We start from the raw sequence: 22,836 nt of genomic DNA, 5'->3' as shown, positions 1-22,836 counted from the left end.
ATCCAAACTGGTGCAGCCACGAGGGAGAACAGTATGGAGTTTCCTAAAAAAGTTAAAAATGGAACTGCCATTTGACCAGTAATCCCACTTCTAGGAACGTAACCCAAGAAATCAGAAAAACCAATCAGAAAGGATATATGAACCCCTATGTTCATAGCAGCACAATTTACAATAGCTAAGATTTGTCAACAGCCTAAGTGCCTATCAGCAGCAGATGAGTGGATGAGAAAACTGTGGTACATATACACAATGAAATACTACACTGCTGTAAAAAAGAGGCTCTTACCATTTGCAGCAGCATGGATAGACCTGGAGAGCATTGTGCTGAGCAAAAGGATAAGGATAAATATCACATGATCTCACTCCTGTGTGGAATATAATGAACAACATAAACTGATGAGCAAAAATAGAGCCAGAGAAAAAATTATTTTAGAATGTAATAGAAGTAACCCTATAGCAGATTTTTAATATTTCCTACAACTTTTGTGATATACTGTTAGTACAGTTTTGATAAGTTAAAATAGCAGATTTTTAATATTTCCTACAACTTTTGTGATATACTGTTAGTACAGTTTTGATAAGTTAAAATATTAATGTTTATTGCATGTAAATAGCTAATTATTTTGTATCTGCAATCTAGTAATGTATTTATTTTGTATATTGAAAAAATGAATTAAAAATAAAGTAAAAAAATAAAAACTATTGTTTCTAGCACAAACTTGGAAAACTAATTTACATATTTAATTTGTCCTTATCTATAAACTTTAGGTCCTACTGTAAGTCCTAATTATTTTGTGTAAGGTGGGCGGAGGGGTCAACTGACGGTCCTTAAGGTCTTTCCTGACAGTGACCATTAGGTATTGACGTAAGTGATAAATTCTTTTGTTTCCTTGTGGGCTTCAGTTTCTATACATGACAAGCAACCTTTCTTATGGTGCAATTGGAGAAGAGGCTCTGGAACCCATCTCCCTGAGTGAGAATCTTGACTGTACCACTTCTAAACTGGATCAATGAGGGTGAGTATCACAGTCTCTTCCAGGTACACCAGGCGCTTCTACATCTCAGTTTTCTCATCAGTACATGAGAGCATTTGCCCCACAGAGTTCTTGTGAAGAGTAACTGAACAATATATGTAAAATACTTAGTACAGTGTTTGGTATATAGAAAGCACTAACTCAGTTAGCTTTTGTTATTACAAGAACCATTATAAGCAAAACATTCTTAGAAACAGTAATTTTGCTTGCATATTTGTTCCAAAAGGGATAAAAACAAAACCCTTTGAAAAAAATCTCCAATAAAATGTGAATGGGAGTCTAGTAATACTGCATGGAGACTACCCTCCCTGAGGCCGAGTTTCTGTGGTTCAGGTTGTACTGATGTCACCCTGTTTCAAGTGTGGGCATATGACTCATTTGGGCGGATCAATCAGAGCGTTCATGCTCCCTGCCACCATGGTTACTTCAGCAACGGGCACAAGGCTCAATCAGAGCCAAAGAGCTGTGATTTGAGGACGCTTGCTGAGGTCACTGGAAGGTATAAAATTGTTTGAGCTACTTAATTCAAACATATCTGAAGCTAGCTGTGTCCTTGGGGATAATGAATTACTACTTACAATGCAATCATTTGCATTTAATTTTTTGTAATCTGCAACTCAAACTTAGGAGAGGTATCCAGGAAAATGTCACAAAAATATCTGTGACATAGAAAAAGATTGGGTGGGTGTCAAAGAGAGAAAATAATGTGTAATTAAGTGCACACTCTCTGAAGCTAACTGCCCAGGTACAAACCCTAACTCTACTGCTCAACAGTCATGTGACTTTGGACAAGCCACTTACCTCTTTGTGCCTCCATGTCATCCTGTGTAAACTGAGGATAGTAACAGTATCTACCTTAGAGTAAAATTGATCAAATCCCATGTCTGAACACCTTCTGTTTACCCTGTGGTTGAAGGAGTGATTGGCTGAACATTGACACCTGTCACACTCACAGCCCCTATGGAGAGGACAGCACAAACCCTGCAGGGCCACGTGGAGATTGCACTCCAGAGCAGAGTGACCAAGCAGGGGCTGTGGGAGGTAGACTTTGTAGCATCAGCTGGGTGGGGTCATCCCTGACTCCCCTGGGGGGATATGATTTGTTTGAATAATTTCACCAGCTTGTAGGAAGGTAAGATCAATTAAGTTGAGGACCAGGTGAGGGTGTAGCTAGTGTGGCTAATCAGGGAACCAGGCTGGTAGGGAGCCTTTCCAAATGGGGTAGTGGGCACACCTGGCAAGAGCAGAGGAGCTCATGGCTAGATTTTGGGACCCTGTGAGGGTCAGAAATGTCATGACAGCATGTGAAAGTTAGGTCTTAGAATAGGTTTCTTCACTTCTCTTGGCCTCAGATCCTCACTGGTAAAATCAGAGGATGAGGAGTGAGTGATCTCCAGGTTCGGGTCCGTTCTGATTCCCTTTAATTTTCATTATGTGAAGCCAGTCAAACAAGGGGTGTGTTGGTAATTTTCTGAGGCACTTGCTGACCTGATTTGTCCATGAAGACCAATCTATTTTTGTTCACTTTAAATATATCTCAGTGAATGCAGGCTAATCTCCTAGGGCCCTTTCCCAATTTTAATGTGAAGTTGACACATTTAATTTCCAGAGATTGGGAAGGAGTATATGTTAACAGCAGTTAGTACAGAAGTCAATTTTGGAGTTAATGCAAAGAGCTTTTTAGAGGTAGTCCAGGAACGAAATAATATTTATAAGCCTAAAATCAACCATTCTTTTAAATTTTGTCAATCTTTCTCTAATAAAATCTTAGCAACAGTCAATAAATGTTTATATTTACTTCCAGGGGGAAAATTCATGATCTTGGACAGTAGGGGACTTGTAATTTTCATTAAATTCTGCAAATTTAGGACTGTAGGAGTGTCAAAAACATCTTGACTGCCTAATGCAAAATCAAACGGCAAAAATGTTTATCTATGACTTCCAGACCTTAATTTGCAGAATTTAGTGAAAATCGTAAGTTTGATATCACATGTCTCTGATATTTACAAAATTATCTTCATTTAAGGAAGAGCTTGATTAGTACTATAATTAGTAATCATAATAACAAAAAGTCATATCCAAGTACACGAAAAGTATTATGGTTAAGATAGAGTAACCTGCCCTTAGCCGGTTTGGCTCAGTGGATAGAGTGTCGGCCTGCAAACTGAATGGTCCCAGGTTTGATTTCGGTCAAGGCCACATGCCCAGGTTGTGGGCTCGATCCCCACTGGGGACTTGCAGGAGACAGCCAATCCATGATTCTCTTTCATCATGGATGTTTCTAGCCCTCTCTCCCTCCTCCTTCCTCTCTGAAATCAATAAAAATATATTTTAAAAAAAAGATAGCATAACCTGCTCTCTCCAGTAAGAATTCTCTGCTCAGAGAACATGCATTCTCTAACACAGAAAAGAATGAAAATAAAAATAACAATTTAAGAAAGGGTGTGCTGCTGCTGCCCAAGGGCTACAGGCTAGGGTGCATGGCTCCCACATGGCCACCTCTCTCATTTAGTGACTTATCTCAGGTGAGACACCATTATTATCAAGACATCAATGTGAAAATCAGATAAAAGTGAAAAATTAGAATTCTGTACCTTAGGCATGTGTACTACAAAAGGCAAGATATAATGTTAAACCAAGAATGTTTAAAATTTATATTTAAATTTGTCTTGCTTAAAGCTCTCAGAGCAGCTATATCTAGCCTGATAAATACTATCTTATAAGAAAATAAAGTTTAATATGACATTCTTTATAATAGCAGAGTTAAACTATAACGATAAGCAGTGGTAGCTTGAAGTGTCTATAACTGAGAAGGTCATGGAGAATTCTAACTGTAAAATAGAAAAACTGCCTAAAAGATAAACTGTAAAAAAGATAAACTGCCTAAAGGAAGTATATTACACTTATAGTAATTTCTAGGCTTCTCTCTCACTGAGTCTAATAAAACCCGATTCCTCTATGATTTTCAGAAATATCATATGGCAACTGTTTTGTATGACTAGACACTGCCATTTTCTTTCTTTGCAAATAAACGTATTTTCTACAATTCATCTTATGCACTGTCTCCTGATAAATTCCATGTGTTGGGGAAAGAGAAAGGAGAAAGGAAGATAAAGCAAAAAGATAAACACGTTTTCTTTACTGTTTGAAATGACATGAAAACACCAAGAAAAATCAAATATGGCTAGCACTGTCCACAATTTTCAATTACAGCTACTGTAATATATGAGTGATTCTTAACCAATAGTGTGTGCTATCAAAAGGTATTTGTGAATCTTAAATGTCCAGTGCAGACAAGCCCAATTTGGGAAATCTGACACAGAGATGAAAATATACTTTTAATACACTCCACAGTACCAAGAGGCAAATAATAGAATAATACAGAATCATCAGGGAAGCATCAGAGTAAATGTGTGCAATTGATCTCAGAAATGCATAGTTTGTTCAAGTTCAATCATTATAGTTTTTTAAAAGTCCATTTGGTGCTGAAAAAATCCTACTGCTTCTGTACCCATATAAATTCACCACTGATAATAACCGCAGCAATTACAGCCAATCTGGGCCTTCCTTTCCCTGGCTGCCAGCCAGGGCTTCCCTTGTTCCGTGCCACCCCCCGGTGGTCAGCACACGTAATAGCAAGCAGTTGAACACTGTTAGTGGAACTCGCAAGGGACAATTTGCATATTAGCTTTTTATTATATACAATTACATGACTAATATAAGGTAAATTTGAACATTAGGTGATTTGTCTTATGCCCAATGAGAAGATTACAAAAATTTTTTTTTATCAACTTGAATATGTACACACTTTGGGACACAAATACAATGAACAACTAACTGCAATTTTAGTATATCTACAGGGGCCCATATACTAGGGGCCCACTGCATGAATTTGTGCACCATGAAAGGAGCTGAGGGCTGCGAGGCTGCAGTGGGCATAGGGGTGGGTCTCGGCCTACCCTCTGTGGTCCCACCCGGACCCTCCCACCACAGTCCTGCTCCCACCGCCACTGCCGCTTCCACATGCTGACAGTGCCAGCCCCACTCGCACAAGCTGATGGTGTGAACCGATTGGGGCCAGCACTAGCAGCGGGTATGAGTGGCGGCTGCTGCCCCAATCGCCCCTCAGGGAGAGGTGGAGAAGCCCTCAGGGGAGATTGGGGCCGGCAGCCACCGTTCACAACCGCTGACAGCGCTGAGCGATCGGGACCAATGCCATGCACCAGGAATGGGTGCAAGCGGCAGCTCTGGTGCCAGCTGTGGGTGCGAGCGGGGCTGGTGCCAGCAGTGGGTGTAAGCTGTAGCTCCAGTGCTGGCAGCAGGTGCAAGCAGAGCCATCACCAGCAGCAGATACGAATGCCAGGCAGGACTGTGGCACACAGGAGCAAAGAATTTTCAGTAACCACTAGACACTCACCAGGCTGAAGGACCCCCCCTACCCCAAGTGCACGAATCTCATGCACCATGCCTCTAGTTGTTACATAATGTAGAGGCTCGCCCTGATGACAGCTACCAGTGGCCCACCTTGGTCTGGCATCCATACTTACCTGCTCCACCATCCTGCTGCGGCTAACGCCCTCCATGTTTTGCGCTCTACCTCCTGCTACTGATGCCTGCCATGTTCCGCCTGCACACCCTGGTGGTCAGCACACGTCATACCAACCCGTTCGGTTGTTCGGCTGTCTGGTCTATTTGCATATTAGGCTTTTATTATATAGGAAAAACTATATATGTAATATATATAGAACATGTTAAAGGAGTTTATCCATTAAATTTTAGTATCTATAATATACATAATAAAAATATAATCACATGCTAGGTAAGGTAGTATATGCATTAAAAACATTGCCTTTTTCCATATTTACATTATGTAACAACTAGAGGCATGGTGCATGAGATTCGTGCACTTGGTGGGGGGTCCTTCAGCCTGGCCTGCGCCCTCTCACAGTCTGGGAGCCCTCAGGGAATGTCCGGAGCAGGCCTAAGCCATCAGTCGGACATCCTTAGCACCGCCGCTGCGCTCACCAGCTGTGAGCCCAGCTTCTGGCTGAGAGGCACTCCTCCTGTGGGAGTGCACTGACCACTAGGGGGCAGCTCCTGCATTGAGCATCTGCCCCCTGGTGGTCAGTGCATGTCATAGCAACCAGTCGTTCAACCAATAGATTGAATTGTATATTAGCCTTTTATTATATAGGATAGCAATAATAATCACACAGTCTAGTGGTTTACCACAAAGATTTGGGAGCCAGACTGTGTTCAAACCTCAGGTCTACTATTTCCTAGCCTAATGTTTGACAAGTTATGTAACCACTCTGCTCTCAGTTTCATTGTATGTCAAATATATAGTATCTACCTTATTGGGTTGTTAGGAAAAGTAATTAAGTTAAAAGGTACAAAATGCTTAAAGCAGTGCATGGCTCTGCATAGGTGTAAGTATGCATAGGTGTTAGGTGTCAAATATTTCAAATGCTTCGCTTTCATCTTTAGCACAGGTGCTCTGCCATCACTAGGGCCCAGTCCTCTGATGATGGTTTTTTTGTTTGTTTGGTTTTGTTTGTTTGTTTTTACATTATCTCCCCTTCTAAGTTATTTGAGATATAAAATTTCCATTAATGTTATTGAAACTCATATTCCAAACTACAGTATCCATTCACCTAATATTATAAATGTCTTTGTTATTTAGAAGGATATTTGTGACCTGTACAATAAAAATACTTACAGTATTACTTTAAAAATTATTGAAAAAGATTTTTTAGCAACAACATGAGGCACTTGAAAGTTTGTCTTCCCAAAGAAAAATAATTCAGAGTAAATAATTTAAATAATAGAAGCAAATTTTGATGAGGAAACTTTTTCTAAGGAATAAAGGATAATTTGGGGGAAATATAGTTGTCATATTTGGGACATGGGGTTACATAATTATAATCCAGGGGTAGTGAAAACGTATTTCTAGCACTTACAATGGTTTTTACCATTATTGTCAGGTTTCATTGTGGAACTTGACAGGATACCCTCACAGCTGCCAAATCCCTACCTTATTTGGAGCTTGCAGATATAGCTGAAAGTAGGGGAAAACTACCCATGTTCAAACCATAACTTTCTGGCACAATTCCCCAGGACATATTTATGATAAAACAAAAGGAAAAGAAGGTAATTCTAAAATATCTAAATACAATTTCACTGCCATCCTAAAAAAAAAAGGAATGTTTTTGAAGCATGTAAAAGTGTTAGTATGTATACTAGCATGATTATCACACTAATTAAAAATATGACTTTATTTCTATTGTTACAATTTTGGTAATTGACATACTAGATTCCAGGGAAGGACTAGGTAACTGTCACAAGCCCACTTCCTGGTCCATCATCTCTTCACCTGGGTAAGTTTTTGTATTCCTAATTAAGTCAGCTCAACGACTCTAACAGAGGTTATCAATTATTCCAGTTTTCTTTAGTATAACTTACTTCAACCTCTTTTGGGGTGCAGAGGTACAACATTAAATAAATAAATAAATAAATAAATAAGATTGATAGATCCCTAGATTGATAAATAAATAAATAAATTTTCCCAAAAGGAAGACCTACCTGACTAGCTGTGAAATTTACTGGTGTTCTCAAAACCCCCAAGAGGCTTCTACAGGATACCTTGGCTTATAACTCAATGTCAAACAATATGGAAGATCTAATCATGTGACTCAATTTTCTTGCTTGGTTTCTCAACAAAGGCAGAGGCTAGAGAGGAAAAAATCCAACAAATATGGTAACTGTTTTCATAGACAAAAGCAGAACTTGAATAATATCTATATCCAACAATTCATCCTTAATCAGCTCATTATTAATATTCACATTCTTTTTTATTTCACTTTTTAATTGTAGCTGACGTTCAATATTATTTTGTATGGTTTTCAGGTGGATAACATAGTGGTTAGACAACCATATCATTTACAAAGTATTCGCCCTGATATTTCAAGTGCCCATCTGGCAACATACGTAGTTATTGTAATATCATTGACTATATTCCCTACGCTGTACTTTGTATGCCCGTGGCTATTTTGTAACCACCAATTTGTACTTCTTAATTCCTTCACCTTTTTTACCCAACCCCCTAATCCTCCCCCCTCTGGCAAGCATCAGTTTGTTCTCCATATCTATAAGTCTGTTTCCATTTTGTTTGTTCATTTATTTTTTCCTTTGGATTCTGCATATAAGCACAATCATATGGTATTTGTCTTTCTGTATGACTTATTTCACATTAATAGTCATTCTTGTACTTTGCTCATTTTTGAGAGTAATATTTCTTTTGGATAGGAAAAAATGAAAGTATCAGGAGGAACAGAGACTAGAATTTTTTTCAATGAAAGAATCACAATCATAAGTAGATAAAGTGATAGATTATTGCATATTGTTCATGACTAGAAACTCAGCTTCATAGCTAATGTAGCTTAGAGAGTACAATCATGTGATTTATCAATCAAACTGGGATATTTTTGAGAGTGAAAAAGTAATCATATTAATAATTCTGCTAGAAAAATCATGCGTAAAATGGGACAATGAGACTATCTCCAGCAAATCAGTATATATGGTCAGTCTATCTTGAGTTATACGGATGGTACCTACATCAATACATCCTAAAATTGTTTGTAAAAGGTGGTAAATAGTTGGATGAGCAATTTCAGACATTCTCTAATGCAGTAGAAAACTTCAAAGTGTAGCTGCCTGTTCATCTCTAGAGTACAGTCCTTGATGTTTTGGTTTATATCCTTTTGCTGCTGCTATTTTAGTTTGGAGGGGAATGTGTTTTTATTTTATTTTTACTTGTTTCGTTTTAGCCAAAAAATTTTATCATTCCTTTGGAAATGCCATTCCAGAGCAATGGCCAGATTTGTCAGGATTTTGGTCCCAGCACACAATACAATGGCTCTCGATATAAATATTAGGACTATAAATCCTGAAGACAGTTCTGCTCATTGATTAATACCATTGGAGTTAGCGTAGTTAGGATTTCTCCACTTTGAAAAAGTGATTTAACACAGCAGCCACAGCAATCTTTACCTTTCTTTCTCTCTTTTTTCTTTTCTTTCTTCTTTTTTTTTTTAAAGAAAATAGTCAATGCCACTCATTAGTTTATAACCTTCAGTAGTTTCCCATTTCATTTAGAACCAACGCCAGAATCCAACAAGACAAGGTATCCTGGCCCTTGCCTTAGATCCGCCTCACTACTAATGTGGCTCCCGCACTCACTATTTCAATCACTCTTCCTTTAGACCAGTCATTTCCTAAGTCTGATGTTGTGACAAGGTGGGTGGGGGGATGCTACCGGCATCTACTGGGTAGAGGTCAGGGATGCTGCTAAACCTCCCACAGAGCACTGGGCTGCCCTCGACAACAAAGAATCATTTGGAGCAAAATATTAACAGTACAGAGGTTGAGAAACCCTGATCTACACAGCTTTCCTCACACCATGTTTACTCTAATCCCAGGCCTTGCACAACCTCAAATATTCATGCTCTTCTCTTCCCCTCTTTTTTCCTTCTCTTTTCCCGTTTTCCGTAATTAACTCCTGGTCACTGTTTTGACCACTTTCTCATTGTGGCTTTTCAGATTCTTATTCCCAGATGACTGCTACACCCTTTCAAGGAATTACGAAACACATGATACCGGTAACAATTTCACATGTATTTACATGTGTAATCCCCTCCCTCACCAACTCCATGTGAGCAGTACCATCTAGTCTAGCTTATATTCACCGTAGTACCCACGGCATCCCCAACAGTTCGCACACCTGACAGAGTTGTCCTGTAACACTGCATTCAATGTTATTAAAGGAACGTTTAACAACCTAGCTAGCCTATAATAGGAGAATAACAGAGTAACTACCTCATTAGGGTAAAGATAAATAACACACATAAACTCTTTAGCAGAGTGCCTGGATCACAGTAAGTCCATAGAGACCGAGGTTCGTTAGTTGGTGGACAGGAGACCGGCTCTCTCCGTCGCATTTCTACAGTTGCACCGGGGCAAACGCGACCTCTCCGAACTCTCCTCCCCGCGAATAGCGATCAACAGTTGCTGCGCGTGCGCTTTTCAGCCTCTACCGTTAACCAGGCTGCCGGAAGTATTTCCCCTCTTCTCATTGGTCCATATTGCGCATGCACGTATCAGGTTCCCCGCCCACTGGTGTCCAACCAATAAGAGCAAAATCGGCCAACACGGCTGCGCGAGCGGGGCGTGCCCCGGAAGCAGTTCTTTGGCCTGTGACACGTAGCAACGGGTGCCTCTTCAGGGTCCCAAGCGGAGTTCGGGCGATTATCTGGCGCCGCGGGAGCTTCTGCCGCCGCCTTGGCGTTTGGTGAGTGTCCCAGGCCCGTGGCACTGCTCGGCGTCTCCCCACCCCTGGGCGGCGCGGCTTGTGGCCGCCTTTCGGCACCGTCGGGTCCTTTCCCTCAAACCCTCGCTCCCTTGCAAGTCCTGGCTGTGACGCGGCCTCTGCACCAAAGGCGCGGCCTCCCAGGAGTCTGCACTTTCCTGGCAGTCCCCGGCCTTATGTTGCGAGGAGGCAGCCGCATTGTCAGTTGTAAATCCCAGCCTCGAGATGAAAAGGGGTCCTTGTTGTTATTTTCCACCCAGCGGAGCCACTCCTCCCGCGACCCCGCCCCTAACCCAGGGTTTATCAGGTCCTTGAAGTGGACGTACCTTCCCTGGCCTGGACTTAGAGGCTAGACGTTTCCTTAGCCACCCCCGTACCCCCGCCCCGCTCCATCCCACCCTCCAAATGCTGCTTCGCAACATTTCTGAAGAACTATTTGCTGCCTTTTGGGGCCGTTTGCTTGAGCAAAGTGTGTCAGGAACGAATTCGGTAGGATCTTGAGCATAAGCAGCCTTTCCCATTTCTCTCCTATTGCAGATCGTTTGCAATGTCAGGCTTTGATAACTTAAACACGGATTTCTACCAGACAAGTTACAGCATCGACGACCAGTCACAGCAGTCCTATGACTATGGAGGAAGTGGAGGACCCTATAACAAGTAACTTTTCAAGTTTGGCCATTTATTTACTCAAGGTCTCAGTGAAACCATATGCCCAGAATGTTTGTTCTGCCTGAAACTGAATGTATGAACTTGTCTCCGCGCATCAGGAATCTGATTTTTCATAATCTTCCTTCCTCGGGAGAGAACTGTGACACTAGTTTGGGTTTGAAGGGTTTGCCCTATTCAGAGTCTGGTATCTTGTGCAAAATCTTCAGGTGCGATGTAGGTGGACAAGTAGATTGTTGAAGGGCTTTCTCTATTCACAGTATTGCTACGTCATTTAAGATATGGATAGGCGGTCAGGTACTTAGAAGATAGGCTATTTAGCTTACGGGAACACTTAAAAATTAAAAGCTTTTGATGGCTTTTTAAATAATTAAAATACTCCAACTTTCAGACTTTATCAGCATTAATTGAAGTGCTAGTAACACTAACAATGTAAGCTTCCCATTATGAATCATCAGGTGATTTTCACTTAGCAATTGATAGTCATCTTTGTTATTACTTAGACTAAAAGCTTGTCACACAAGTTGCCAGTTGCATTTTGAAGAGGGGGTCTCAAAGCCTTTCAGCCCTGAACTGTTAAAGAATGCTTTTTTAATAATTCCCAGTATTTGTGACAAAAATAACTGAAGTTTTTCTATCAATTTCCTCTAGGACATTATATCCTTAGTTTCTTAGGACCTTAAGGATAATCTTACCAGACTCCTAACCAGTGAAGGAATTTCCTGTGTCAGGAAATTTTTCAAGATGATCTAGGATTCCTTTGAGAATCTAATAAAAACTATGGGCCTCTTTCTGAGAAATGTGTGCATGCACTGAAATATCCACATGTGCATATGACTTCAGACAGTTGATGTGTTATCTGATGTTCATCTTCGAGCCATGAATTAAAAACCTCATGAAGACTAGCCCAGGATGAGAGCAAGGGAAGATGGTGTGTCCACTCTGAGAGAAACATGTAGTTCTAGAATGTGTTTGTTTGAATTGATAAATCTGAATGGAAGTGCCCAAAATATTAAATAAACCAAGGAAGAAACAAATGCAGCTTCATAGTCTGGCCTGTTATGGGTAGGCTATACTTTTTGCAACCTGTAGACCTCTTGAATTTGTTTATTTTGAAATAGTCTAATTCCCCCCCCCCCCAGACACACAACAAAAAACTTTACATAGTGAACCCATAATGGGAGTGAGCATGTAAAGAATTCTCTCTGTGAGTCACTTCTGTTTCTGTTAAATTCTCAATTACATATCATTGAGGATATATCTTTTTTGTTCAGTCAGTAGGACAGAATCAGAAAAATCCTGTTGTGAAATTTTTATTCATTTATTTACCTAAATATATATTTTTTGCACTTGTTCTATGTATGAGAGGGCAAGTGAAGGTAAGATTAGCCAGACTGCAGCTATAGAACTTTGGAAAACCTCTGTATGCAAGCCTGTTTTTAACCAAATTATATGTATTGGTGTTTGGACTCAGCAGAATTATTCCATTTAGGTTGCAACCTCCTGGGTTTATCTGTCTCTGCCTTTCTTTCCTATCCTGTTCATATTTGCATTACTTTAACCCTTTGAGTGCCAACCAATATCCTAGGAACTATGCTGAAATTGCCAAGGCATTTTTGCTGATTTTACAGCAGTTTAGGGGGAAAAAAACTATGACTCGCAAGTAAGTGAAGTTACATATTCAGAAACTTAAGGAAACCTTTACTACATTTGTTTTCATCTTTGACATATATTGTTTGCTGATTGTATCATGAAATACTAGTAGAAAAAAAATTTGAATAAGTGCTCCTGGCACTTTTGGCGAAAGACAGGAGGAGCCTGATTGCGTTCCCCAGCACTCTAGGGGTTAAGGTGTAACTATCATTCCACTTTACCTCTCATTTCAGTTTTTCAAAGCAGTTTTAGATATTCTACTGCTAACTATTCTCACAATTTCATTCCAACCAAAGTATGTACCATTGCTCCAATACTAGTAAAGAAGTTTTGTTCCAGGTGCTTACATAACCATTACTGCCAGTTAATGAATATGAGTTTATAGGTGACGCTTAGGAAAACAAGAATCCTAATTTTTATTAGTAATAACTGTTTCTGAGCTTTATTTAAAAATAAAAACTGGCCTCTTTTACTTAATGTACCTTTAATTAAATCTATACCCTAATGACATTTTAAATGTCCACCTCAGTTTATCAAATAATACTTTGTTTTGGTAACAAAGATCAGCTCATAACATATCTATTGATGAAAATATAAATTTGAATAACATATTACTTGGATTGTCTTCACCTTTGACTTATTTATTATTATAGTTTCGCGTTTTCCCTATGAAGTCAGCTTTAACATTTTGCTTAGCTTTTTCTATGGATACTTTCTAAATATAATATATTAATTAAAAATAACAAATAAAAATAAAGCTTATTTAATCTTAATCTGTTGAGTTTTATGAATGTCATTTTTGGCCAGGACCCACATTCTAGATAGGCCTCTAAGACATGTAGTAATACCATACATATTTTTTTAAGTATTGAAAGCGCCTAAGTTTTTATCTTTGACTTAACTGGTAATATCTTTATATACTGTCCATGGATTTTCATGAACTTAAGTAGCCAACCCAGTATGTTAAAAGGCTTTGTCTTTGCTGTTGATTATGAGTGCTAAACAAGTTTACTTTCTGCTGTTCCTCCTGTTGTAAAAGTGTTGATCCACAAGGATCATGTCTACCATACTGTGTTTTAGATTAAAGCTTGCAGAGGCGAGTCAGGAATTTTTCTGACCAGGGTCTACCAGCAAAAGGAAATGATACTTCATGATATTGTCATTCTCACCTTGGATCTTGAAGAAGGAATGGTGGTGCACCTTTGAAACTATCATTTGTTTGCAGTATTTCTCTTTTTTACATGAAATTTATGGGTTTATATCAGTGTTTTGTAGAATGGACTGAAGTCCCAACAGGTTCCTTGAGACCTTTCAGAGAGTTTTTAAGGTCAAAACTGTTTTTATAACAATACTAAGACATTATATACCTTTTTAGGTGTGTTGACTTTTGCACAGATGTTGCAAAAGCAATGCTCAGTAAAACTGCTGGTACCCAAGTATGAATTAGGACAAAGGCATCAAACCGTTCTAATAATCATTGTATTCTTCATTGCCACACACTTGTTAGGGAGTGGGGGAACCAACTTTATTTAATGATGCCCTTGATGAAGGAGTAAGAATTATATCCTGACCCTTGAGTACACATATTTTTAAAGTATTTTGTGTGATAAAATGGGAAACAGTCATAAAGCACTTCTATTTCATACTGAAGTACAATGATTATCTCTTGGAAAGACCCCTGTGCAATTTGAGTCTCAAGCTGAATCAGCTGCTTTTCCATGGAAACCATTTTTATTGGAAAGAACAACTGACAGACAAACTGTGGCTATTCAGACTTAAGTATTTTGACAGATATTTTCCAAAAAATGAATGAATTGAGCCTGTTACTTCAAGGAAAATAATTGACAATATGTGTGGCCAGTGATCAAATTACTGTTTTCAGGCAAAAATGAAGATTTTGTAAAACTTGTATCCATCACAATGAATTTGGCAGCTTCCCAGTAATTAACTATTTTTTTCTGATGAGAGCAGTGGTGACATTAACAAATGTGATTTTTATATTTATATTATACTAGAGGCCCAGTGCACCCCTCTGCCTGCCTGATTGCCCCTAACCACTCACCTACCTATCTGAATTTGTGCACAGGTGGTGTCGGCCAGCCCCCTCTGATAGGGGCCAATCAGGCTGCAAGCTGTGGGGGTGGGGGGGAGGTTTGGGGGGGGTGCGAAGGGCCAGCCTGCCCCACCCCTGGCCGAACTCCTGGTGGAGGGGACAATTTGCATATTAGCCTTTTATTATATAGGATACAGGATGGGGCAAAAGTAGGTTTACAGTTGTGAATTTGGGGAACAGTTTATTATTTCTAATTATTTATTAATTACTAGAGGCCTGGTGCACAAATGGAAAGGGGGTCCCTCAGTCCAGCCTGCACCCTCTCGCAATCTGGGACTGCTGGCTCCTAACTGCTTGCCTGAGAGCCACATGTGGCTCGAGAGCCACAGTTTGCCCACAACTGCCCTAACTGCCTCTGTCTGCCTGCCTGATCACCCTAACTGCTCATCTACCTGCCTGATCACCCCTTACCACTCGCCTGCCTGCCTTATCGCCCCTAACTGCTCGCTTGCCTGCCTGATTGCCCTAACTGCCTCTGCTTGCCTGCCTGATCATCCCAACAGCCTCTGCCTCGGGCCCCACCTGTGTGGCTTCATCTGGAAGGACATCCAGAAGGTCATTTGGCTGTCTAATTAGCAAATTACGCTTTTATTATTATAGATTATATTTTCCATATGAACAACTGTAAACCTATATTTGTCCCACCTTGTATGATTTATATTAAATGTCAATATTTAGAACATCTACATAACTCATAGAGTACTAATATTTTCTAAGGTGAAAGATTTATGTGATCTGAAGAGAAATGAGAGTATACTAATATTTTCTAAATGGCCAGTGCATGATGTTACAAAATCACACATGATTAAAGAATGAATCCTTTCAAAGTATAAGACAACAGATTAATGTATTCTAATACAATAGAGTGTAAAACATCATTAGTATTGTTTCAATTTCCATGTTTCAACGAATTTAAAAGTCTACCACTTTGCTTTGAATTTTGATATAATATCAAAAGGAATATTCTTGATAATATCTTAAAAATACTCTATTTTCCAACTGCAAGTCTACAACACTAGATTTTCTTCAGATACTTCAGCTAAAACAATATATCACAACAGATTGAGTGTAGAAGCAGATAAATTTTAGCTGCCTTCTCTTAAACCGGACAGACATAAATGAGATTATTAAAAATAAAATACAGTGCCACTTTACTCATCCATAGTCTTAGACATAGCTATCTTTATATACAGACAGTCCTGGGGTTACGTAGGACTCTATGTACGTCATTTCGTGGTTACGTCACCATCTCCCATTTATTTATAAAAAAAAGTTCCATCATTTTGACGTATGTACATACGTGCTTTATGTTTTTTATTATTTATTTACCACAAGTAAAGGTCAGTAATTGTTACCTTTCTTTTAAATTTTTTTTACTGTTTCACTTCATTATTGCTGTGCATGTGCTCCATGTGAGTGTCGTAGGTGCTCATGTAAGTAGGTTCCGACACATCATAGGAATGGATCTCCGATGTAACCCGAGGACCTACTGTGTAATAAAATAGAAAAGATTTTAAGTTTTCATTTGTGAACTTCCTACTGTTCAGAAGTTAAATAGTTTGTAAAATGCTTAAGTGCTGCATAAGGGCGTGTTGGCATCAGAAACCTTCTCTATAAAACATAGACAATTTATTGTTGGTGATCAGTTTGATAATAGTAATTATTTCAACCTCCATTTGTAAAAACTGGCGAGGTAGATGTCCTAGGAATCACATAACTAAGATTCGCTAGCTGTCAGAGATACTAGCTCTTAACAGTGACATAATTTTGGGAAATGTAACTTACTTTGATTTACAGACAGTATGCTGGCTATGACTATTCGCAACAAGGTCGCTATGTCCCTCCAGAAATGATACAGCCACAACAGCCATACACCGGGCAGATTTTCCAGCCAACTCAGACCTTTACTCCGACTACACCCCAGCCATTCTATGGAAACAGCTTTGAGGATGAGCCACCTTTATTGGAAGGTCAGATTGGTTGCAACACTTGATAGTATTTTATAGTATTTAGCTGGTTAATAAAATAAATCTGTTTAGAGAAGTTGTCTTTTCTTTTAAAAGAATAATGTTTTAGAAAAAGGTTTCTGCTAAGTGATCCATTTTGAACAGATTATATATGAAACCTCATTGTGTCAGAAGGGACCCGATTTTTAATTTTTATAAAGTGGTAATAAAGTATGTCAGTATATTAGCATTGACTTTTACTTCATATTGATTAAGTTCTATCTGTGGAAGATGTTAAAGGAAATGGCATGGTATTGATTATTCTACGTGAAAATAAGCTGACAGAACTAGTAACATTACTGAAAAGTATGGTGGTTTTCAAATTGTATTCCAAAATCCATAAAGCAGTAGTTCTGGACATTTCTTTGGGGACAGGGGGAATTTGATACCCTTTGAAAATATAATGAAATCTATGAATACACTTGCCAGAAAAATGAACAAATAAAGACATAGGTTAGTGTACAATTTCATGGGGACTTCAGGTATTCCTGAAGCCCCAGATAAAAGACACCTTGCTTTTAAATTTGTCCATATAATTTTTGCTATGCAGTCATAGCTTAGAGTGTCTGTTTCATCATATTCATATCCTTTTCCAGCACAAAACCAGAAATTGGTTATTTGTGGGATAAGCACCTACTCAGTAAGGACTGGTATTGAGGACTTACCAAAATAGTATTATTGGTATTGCTAGATGCTCTTTTAATGCTGGGTGTTTCATTTTGTCTCCTGTTCTAACATAGATTCTGGTAAACTAATGTTATATCACAAATCCTAATTGATTTCCTTATTTTCTTTTCTTTTAGAATTAGGTATCAATTTTGACCACATCTGGCAAAAAACACTAACAGTGTTACATCCATTAAAAGTAGCAGATGGCAGCATCATGAATGAGACTGATTTGGCAGGACCCATGGTTTTTTGCCTTGCCTTTGGAGCCACATTATTACTGGTAAGATTTTAGTTTCAGCTCTCAGTGTGAGATTAAAGAATTCTCTCAATGTTCTACCAAGACTGCTTACACATCAAATCTTTGTTGTGTTCTGAATAGTATTGACTTGCTTGCATTGATACCTATTCATCATATCTCCATGGATAATAAATATAGCATATAGCATTTCTTGTTCCAGTAAGGGATCCAATTATTAGGGGAAAACAAACAAAAATAAATAAATAAATAATGTGTGGCTTTGTTCCTTCATAAGAATCGCTTCTTACTTTTCAGAGATTGATAAAAAAAAGTTTAGCCTATTGCTCTTTTATTTATTCCCAGACTTTGGATAGTGTTTCCTTGGGATACTGGTGGTTATTTTTCTATATATTATTTTGACTTTTAATGAATGGAAACATTAAAGAATAAGTTTTAGTTCCTATCTCCCACCTCCCTAAGAATGTTAAAACATATTGAAAATGAAAAGTTGTAAAGGTAATTGTTAATATTTGTTTTATATTTCAAATGTGTCTGAATTGAGAGAAAAATGATGTGATGAATAGAAGATGCAGTTTTTAGTCAGCAGCTAGGCATGAACTCAGTACTCCTACTCTGTCCTTGAGCTCTGATAGATAATTCTGTGCTTTCCACCTAATAAGATTGTGAGAACACATTGAAAATTTTAAAACACTGTGCAAGTATGAGGGATTATTATTACTACATGAACAAATTTACCAATGAACTCAGCTGAGCTCTTTCCTCCTACATGTTTAATCAAGTATTTACAAATAAATATTTAGTCTAACAAAAATTTCAAGGATTTTTCCATTTAGCATAATTTATAGAGGCATTCTTGCAATTGAATTTTATATGTCAAAAATCTTAAAAAATTAGGAACTTTTGAAGGTTTCTTTGAAGACTGATTTTAATGATAATGTGACCTGAATACAATGATACAATGGTTGTTCACATAGCTTGACTAATGGTACTATAACTGCAATTTACCTAGCTGTTACTGTCTTAATTTTTTGTTTGTTTGTTTATTTTTGGTCAAAGGACTTATAAATCAACAATTTAGAAAAAGAAAGAAAATAGTGCCTCTATTATATTCCCCTTGCCTCATTATTCAGTTTACTTTTCTTCTCCGCTTCCCACAGAACCTTGGCTTCCAGCTTTTACTCTGGCTTTCATCCCCTAGCTCAGCCGTGGGCAAACTACAGCCTGCGGGCCAGATCCAGCCCGTTTGAAATGAATAAAACTATTGAAAAAAAAGACCGTACCCTTTTATGTAATGATGTTTACTTTGAATTTATATTAGTTCACACAAACACTCCATCCATGCCTTTGTTCCGGCCCTCCAGTCCAGTTTAAGAACCCATTGTGGCCCTCGAGTCAAAAAGTTTGCCCACCCTTGCCCTAGCTCCTATAACACATATAAAAAGAATGATGAAATTATTTCCACTGTTAAGAAGAATATGGCTGTATCTGCCAATGAGAATAAATTGCTTTGGAGCAGTTTCAGTGGAATTGGGCTTTTTAAAATGATATTAGCTTTCCATTTGTCTCTGTAGTGTTTGCTTAAAATCAGCCAGATATCTTTTTAGAAATGTACTACTTCAGGTTACTATACCAAAATTTTGTATCTATTTGTTGAATTCTATGCCAAGCTCAAATACTAACTGGAAAATGAAAAACCAAATATTGGGAGGTGTATAGTTTAAACTTCTTGTATGTGTGTGTGTTTTAATTTGTTTGCTTGTTTTTTAGAAGGAGGGGAAGAGAGAAAGAGAAAGATCAATGTCAGAGAGAAACATTGATCAGTTGTCTCCCATATTCACCCTGACCAGGGACCAACCCCACAACCTGGGCACGTGCCCAGACCAGGAATCAGATGTGAAAGCTAATCTGTTCTGTGTTTTACTTCTCTTTATAAAGAGTTAGGTACCTCTTTAGATTTTGATGCTCATAAATTATGAAATGAGGCCAAAAAGTTATGTTATGTTATGTATTTATTTATTTTTGCCCTTTGACCTATAATCTTTTCTTTATCCTTAGGCTGGCAAAATCCAGTTTGGCTATGTATATGGGATCAGTGCAATTGGATGTCTAGGAATGTTTTGTTTATTAAACTTAATGAGTATGACGGGTGTTTCATTTGGTTGTGTGGCAAGTGTCCTTGGATATTGTCTTCTTCCCATGATCCTACTTTCCAGCTTTGCAGTGATATTTTCTTTGCAGTGAGTATGATCTTTATTTCGGGTATTGATTTACCAATTCTGTGTAATAGGATTTACCTCACTATCAGTTTGAGATAAATCACTGACTCTGACTGAGGTCTGTTACATGCTTTTTTCATTGATAAGGAAACTGAGAATACATTTTAAAACATTTTATACCATCTCTGCTTTGGCCTGTGATAAAGAATTTAACTAGTTTTGTGTTCACTTACCAGTGTCTGTAAATAATTAAACAGTGGTGATTGTGAAAGTAAATATTAAATTTAGCATGGAAAAGGTTAATTTGTTAAAAATTATATTTACTTTATCTCTGATAGCTTTAGACTATGTCTGATTTTTTGAAGATGTTGAGCATGTGCTAAGTGAGTGAATAATAAACATATACTCTCTTTTTGGTAGTGTTTTAACTGAAAATGAAACATTTTTTTAGCACAAGGTATTATTAGCCTACTAGAGGCCCTGTGCACAAATTCGTGCATTGGTGGTGTCCCTCGGCCTGGCTGACGATTGGGGCCATTGCCTAGTCCAGATCAGGCGGCTGGCCAGGGGGAGGTACCAAGGAAAGTTGGCCCGCTGCAGGAGGTTGGCTGTGGGAGTGCACTGACCACTAGGGGGCAGCTCCTGCATTGAGCATCTGCCCCCTGGTTGTCAGTGTGCATCAAAGCTACTGGCTGGTCATCCGGTCATAAAGGTCGCTTAGGCCTTCATATATATAGATCATATTCTCAGATGTACTTGTAAGCCGCTTTAAATGTGTGTAATTTTTAGATAATAATTTAGGAAAGGTTAAAAAGTAAGGTGTAAAAGTTCCTTCTCATGGCCAGTGGGCAGGTAATCTCAACAGTTCAAGCTCCTCCTTGTGGCCGGTGTTGGACAGGACTAGTGAGCAAGCTTTGTTTCACTTAGTAAGTTACAATAAAGCTTTAAGAGGAGAGCATCTGTCAACTAGTTGATACCAGAGATTTGGCAAGATGATGGCTTTATTCCTCCTTTGGATAAAAACACTTGAGTTTTTAGTATAGACATTGCTTCATTCTTCTCACTTGTTAAGACTGATATATTTATATTTGAATTCTACAGAAGATGTTTTCTACTTAAAACAGTGTTTTCCAACTAGGGATGACTTTGCTTCCAGGAGACATTTGGCAATACATGGAGACAATTTGGGTCACAACTGTTGGGGACAAGGGATGCGACTAAACATTCTCACAATGCACAGAACAGTCCCTACAACAAAAGTATATCTAGCCCAATGTCTAGTGCCGAGATTGAGAAACCCTGTGCTAAAAGGAGCAAAATGTATTCCTAAATGGACTGTTTATCACATACTTAATTTATCCTCCTTGAATTCACTGCAAAGTACATTTGAACATGGTGGGGGCGGGGGGGGGGATCTTGATTATTTCTACAGATGTCTACATGTGGATTTAAAATGGTTTTTTAAAGACTTGCTTACATAACTAATCTTGTCTACTGTCTTTTTTCGCCCTCTCCTTGTTTTTTTTTCTTGTTGGTTACAGAGGAATGGTAGGAATCATTCTCACTGCTGGAATTATTGGATGGTGTAGTTTTTCTGCTTCCAAAATTTTTATTTCTGCATTAGCCATGGAAGGACAGCAACTTCTAGTAGCATATCCTTGTGCTTTATTATATGGAGTCTTTGCCCTAATTTCTGTTTTTTGAACTGAATTTATCTGGAATGTGGACATCATTGGGCCAAATACACAAAAAGGACTTCGAACTCTTAAACCGGACCAGCAAACTGCTACAGTGGAACTCTCACGCAGGTCTAACATTTAACTATTGAAGCAGTGGATGTAAACGGATCTTTTGTTCATTTTTATAGAACTTTGGAATACTAGACTGGATTTACCTGCAGAGTGATTAGCTTTAAGTGTTTGTGCTTATACAAATAAGAAGTGCTATTTCTTCCCTGTTCCTGCAGCCTTTGAAAAACAACTTTTTTCCTTAAATTATATTATGGTGTTTTTGATAGAATTTTTATCAACTGTGGGAAACTAACCACAGAGCTGATAATCTTTTTTAGAAACAACCCAGTCATAGTAAAGAAGATACAAGACTTACTGCAAAATATTTTTCCAAATAATTAAGAAAGAAAAATCACCTGTATTCTCAAGTTGGATGCACTTCAAGCAAAAAACTAATCGTAATATAGAGTTCATAAGTTTGCACTTCAAAAATTGGACATTCCTTTCAGTTATCTCATGGAAGTTTTGCTAAAATTCAACGATATGGAAGTTCAGAGTCTGCCTTATTGTAGACGTGCGATGTAACCACCTGTTTAGATATTAGCATTAACTAGACCATAGTGACGTAGACTGGCCACATTAATGCTTATAGTTGGATCTCCATGTTTCCCAGGAAAAAGAAAATCGCTAACCTTTTTTGAAAAAAATATTTAAAATGTCACAGTTTCAGTATTGCAGTTATCAATGTAAAGTGCATTTGATGCTTATTAAAATTTTCCCAATGAATTTTAACTGTGTTGTCAAGTTTACTTTTACTAAACTACTATTCTCGGCATCTCATTTTCTTTACGTAGGGTCTGATTTTCATGTATAGTCCCAATTTATCCTGAGCTTTAAGAATAGAAGTCATCTAGTACGTGATCATAAAGAAAAGATTTATTGAGAAGCAATTTACTTGGAGTTACAACATTATTTTTTTGTATTAAACATGGTTAATATTGTCATGTTCTCTTCCAAGATAATCTCTAAGAAACACTAAATCTTGCATATTGATCATAGGCTTTTTCTGAAGAAATGGCCTCAGTAGTTCAGTTATTGTTATGAGAAAGGTGCTAGATGGAGAGGA

At 38.3% G+C, this 22,836-nt stretch overlaps 1 protein-coding gene across 2 annotated transcripts; it reads left to right on the top strand.

The window, feature by feature from the left end:
* Window positions 1-10,253: 10,253 nt before the first annotated feature.
* YIPF5 (Yip1 domain family member 5) lies at window positions 10,254-22,502 on the top strand. Of its 2 annotated transcripts, XM_006776998.2 has the most exons (6): window positions 10,254-10,380; window positions 10,936-11,055; window positions 16,628-16,800; window positions 17,640-17,785; window positions 19,820-20,001; window positions 21,522-22,502. In XM_006776998.2, exons 2-6 carry the CDS (start codon window positions 10,946-10,948, stop codon window positions 21,682-21,684), a joined length of 774 nt encoding a protein of 257 aa, XP_006777061.1. In that variant the 5' UTR covers window positions 10,254-10,380; window positions 10,936-10,945; the 3' UTR covers window positions 21,685-22,502. The 2 variants fall into 2 exon arrangements, with proteins under 2 accessions (XP_006777061.1, XP_006777062.1); XM_006776999.2 differs by lacking the exon at window positions 10,254-10,380 and having other exon boundaries at window positions 10,973-11,055; window positions 16,678-16,800.
* The last annotated feature ends 334 nt before the right edge of the window (window positions 22,503-22,836 follow it).

The sequence above is a fragment of the Myotis davidii genome, unplaced genomic scaffold (genome assembly GCF_000327345.1).
Source record: "Myotis davidii unplaced genomic scaffold, ASM32734v1 scaffold89, whole genome shotgun sequence".
Classification (NCBI taxonomy): domain Eukaryota; kingdom Metazoa; phylum Chordata; class Mammalia; order Chiroptera; family Vespertilionidae; genus Myotis; species Myotis davidii.
The sequence above is the reverse complement of the archived record's forward strand: the minus strand, read 5'-3'. Positions and strand labels throughout refer to the sequence as shown.

Bases quoted from the DNA above. Each gene is read 5' to 3' on its own strand.
- YIPF5 (XM_006776998.2), top strand. From the start codon at position 10,946: ATGTCAGGCTTTGATAACTTAAACACGGATTTCTACCAGACAAGTTAC. The intron at 11,056-16,627 runs GTAACTTTTCAA...TTTGATTTACAG, and splicing joins AGTGGAGGACCCTATAACAA to ACAGTATGCTGGCTATGACT. The intron at 20,002-21,521 runs GTGAGTATGATC...TGTTGGTTACAG, and splicing joins GCAGTGATATTTTCTTTGCA to AGGAATGGTAGGAATCATTC.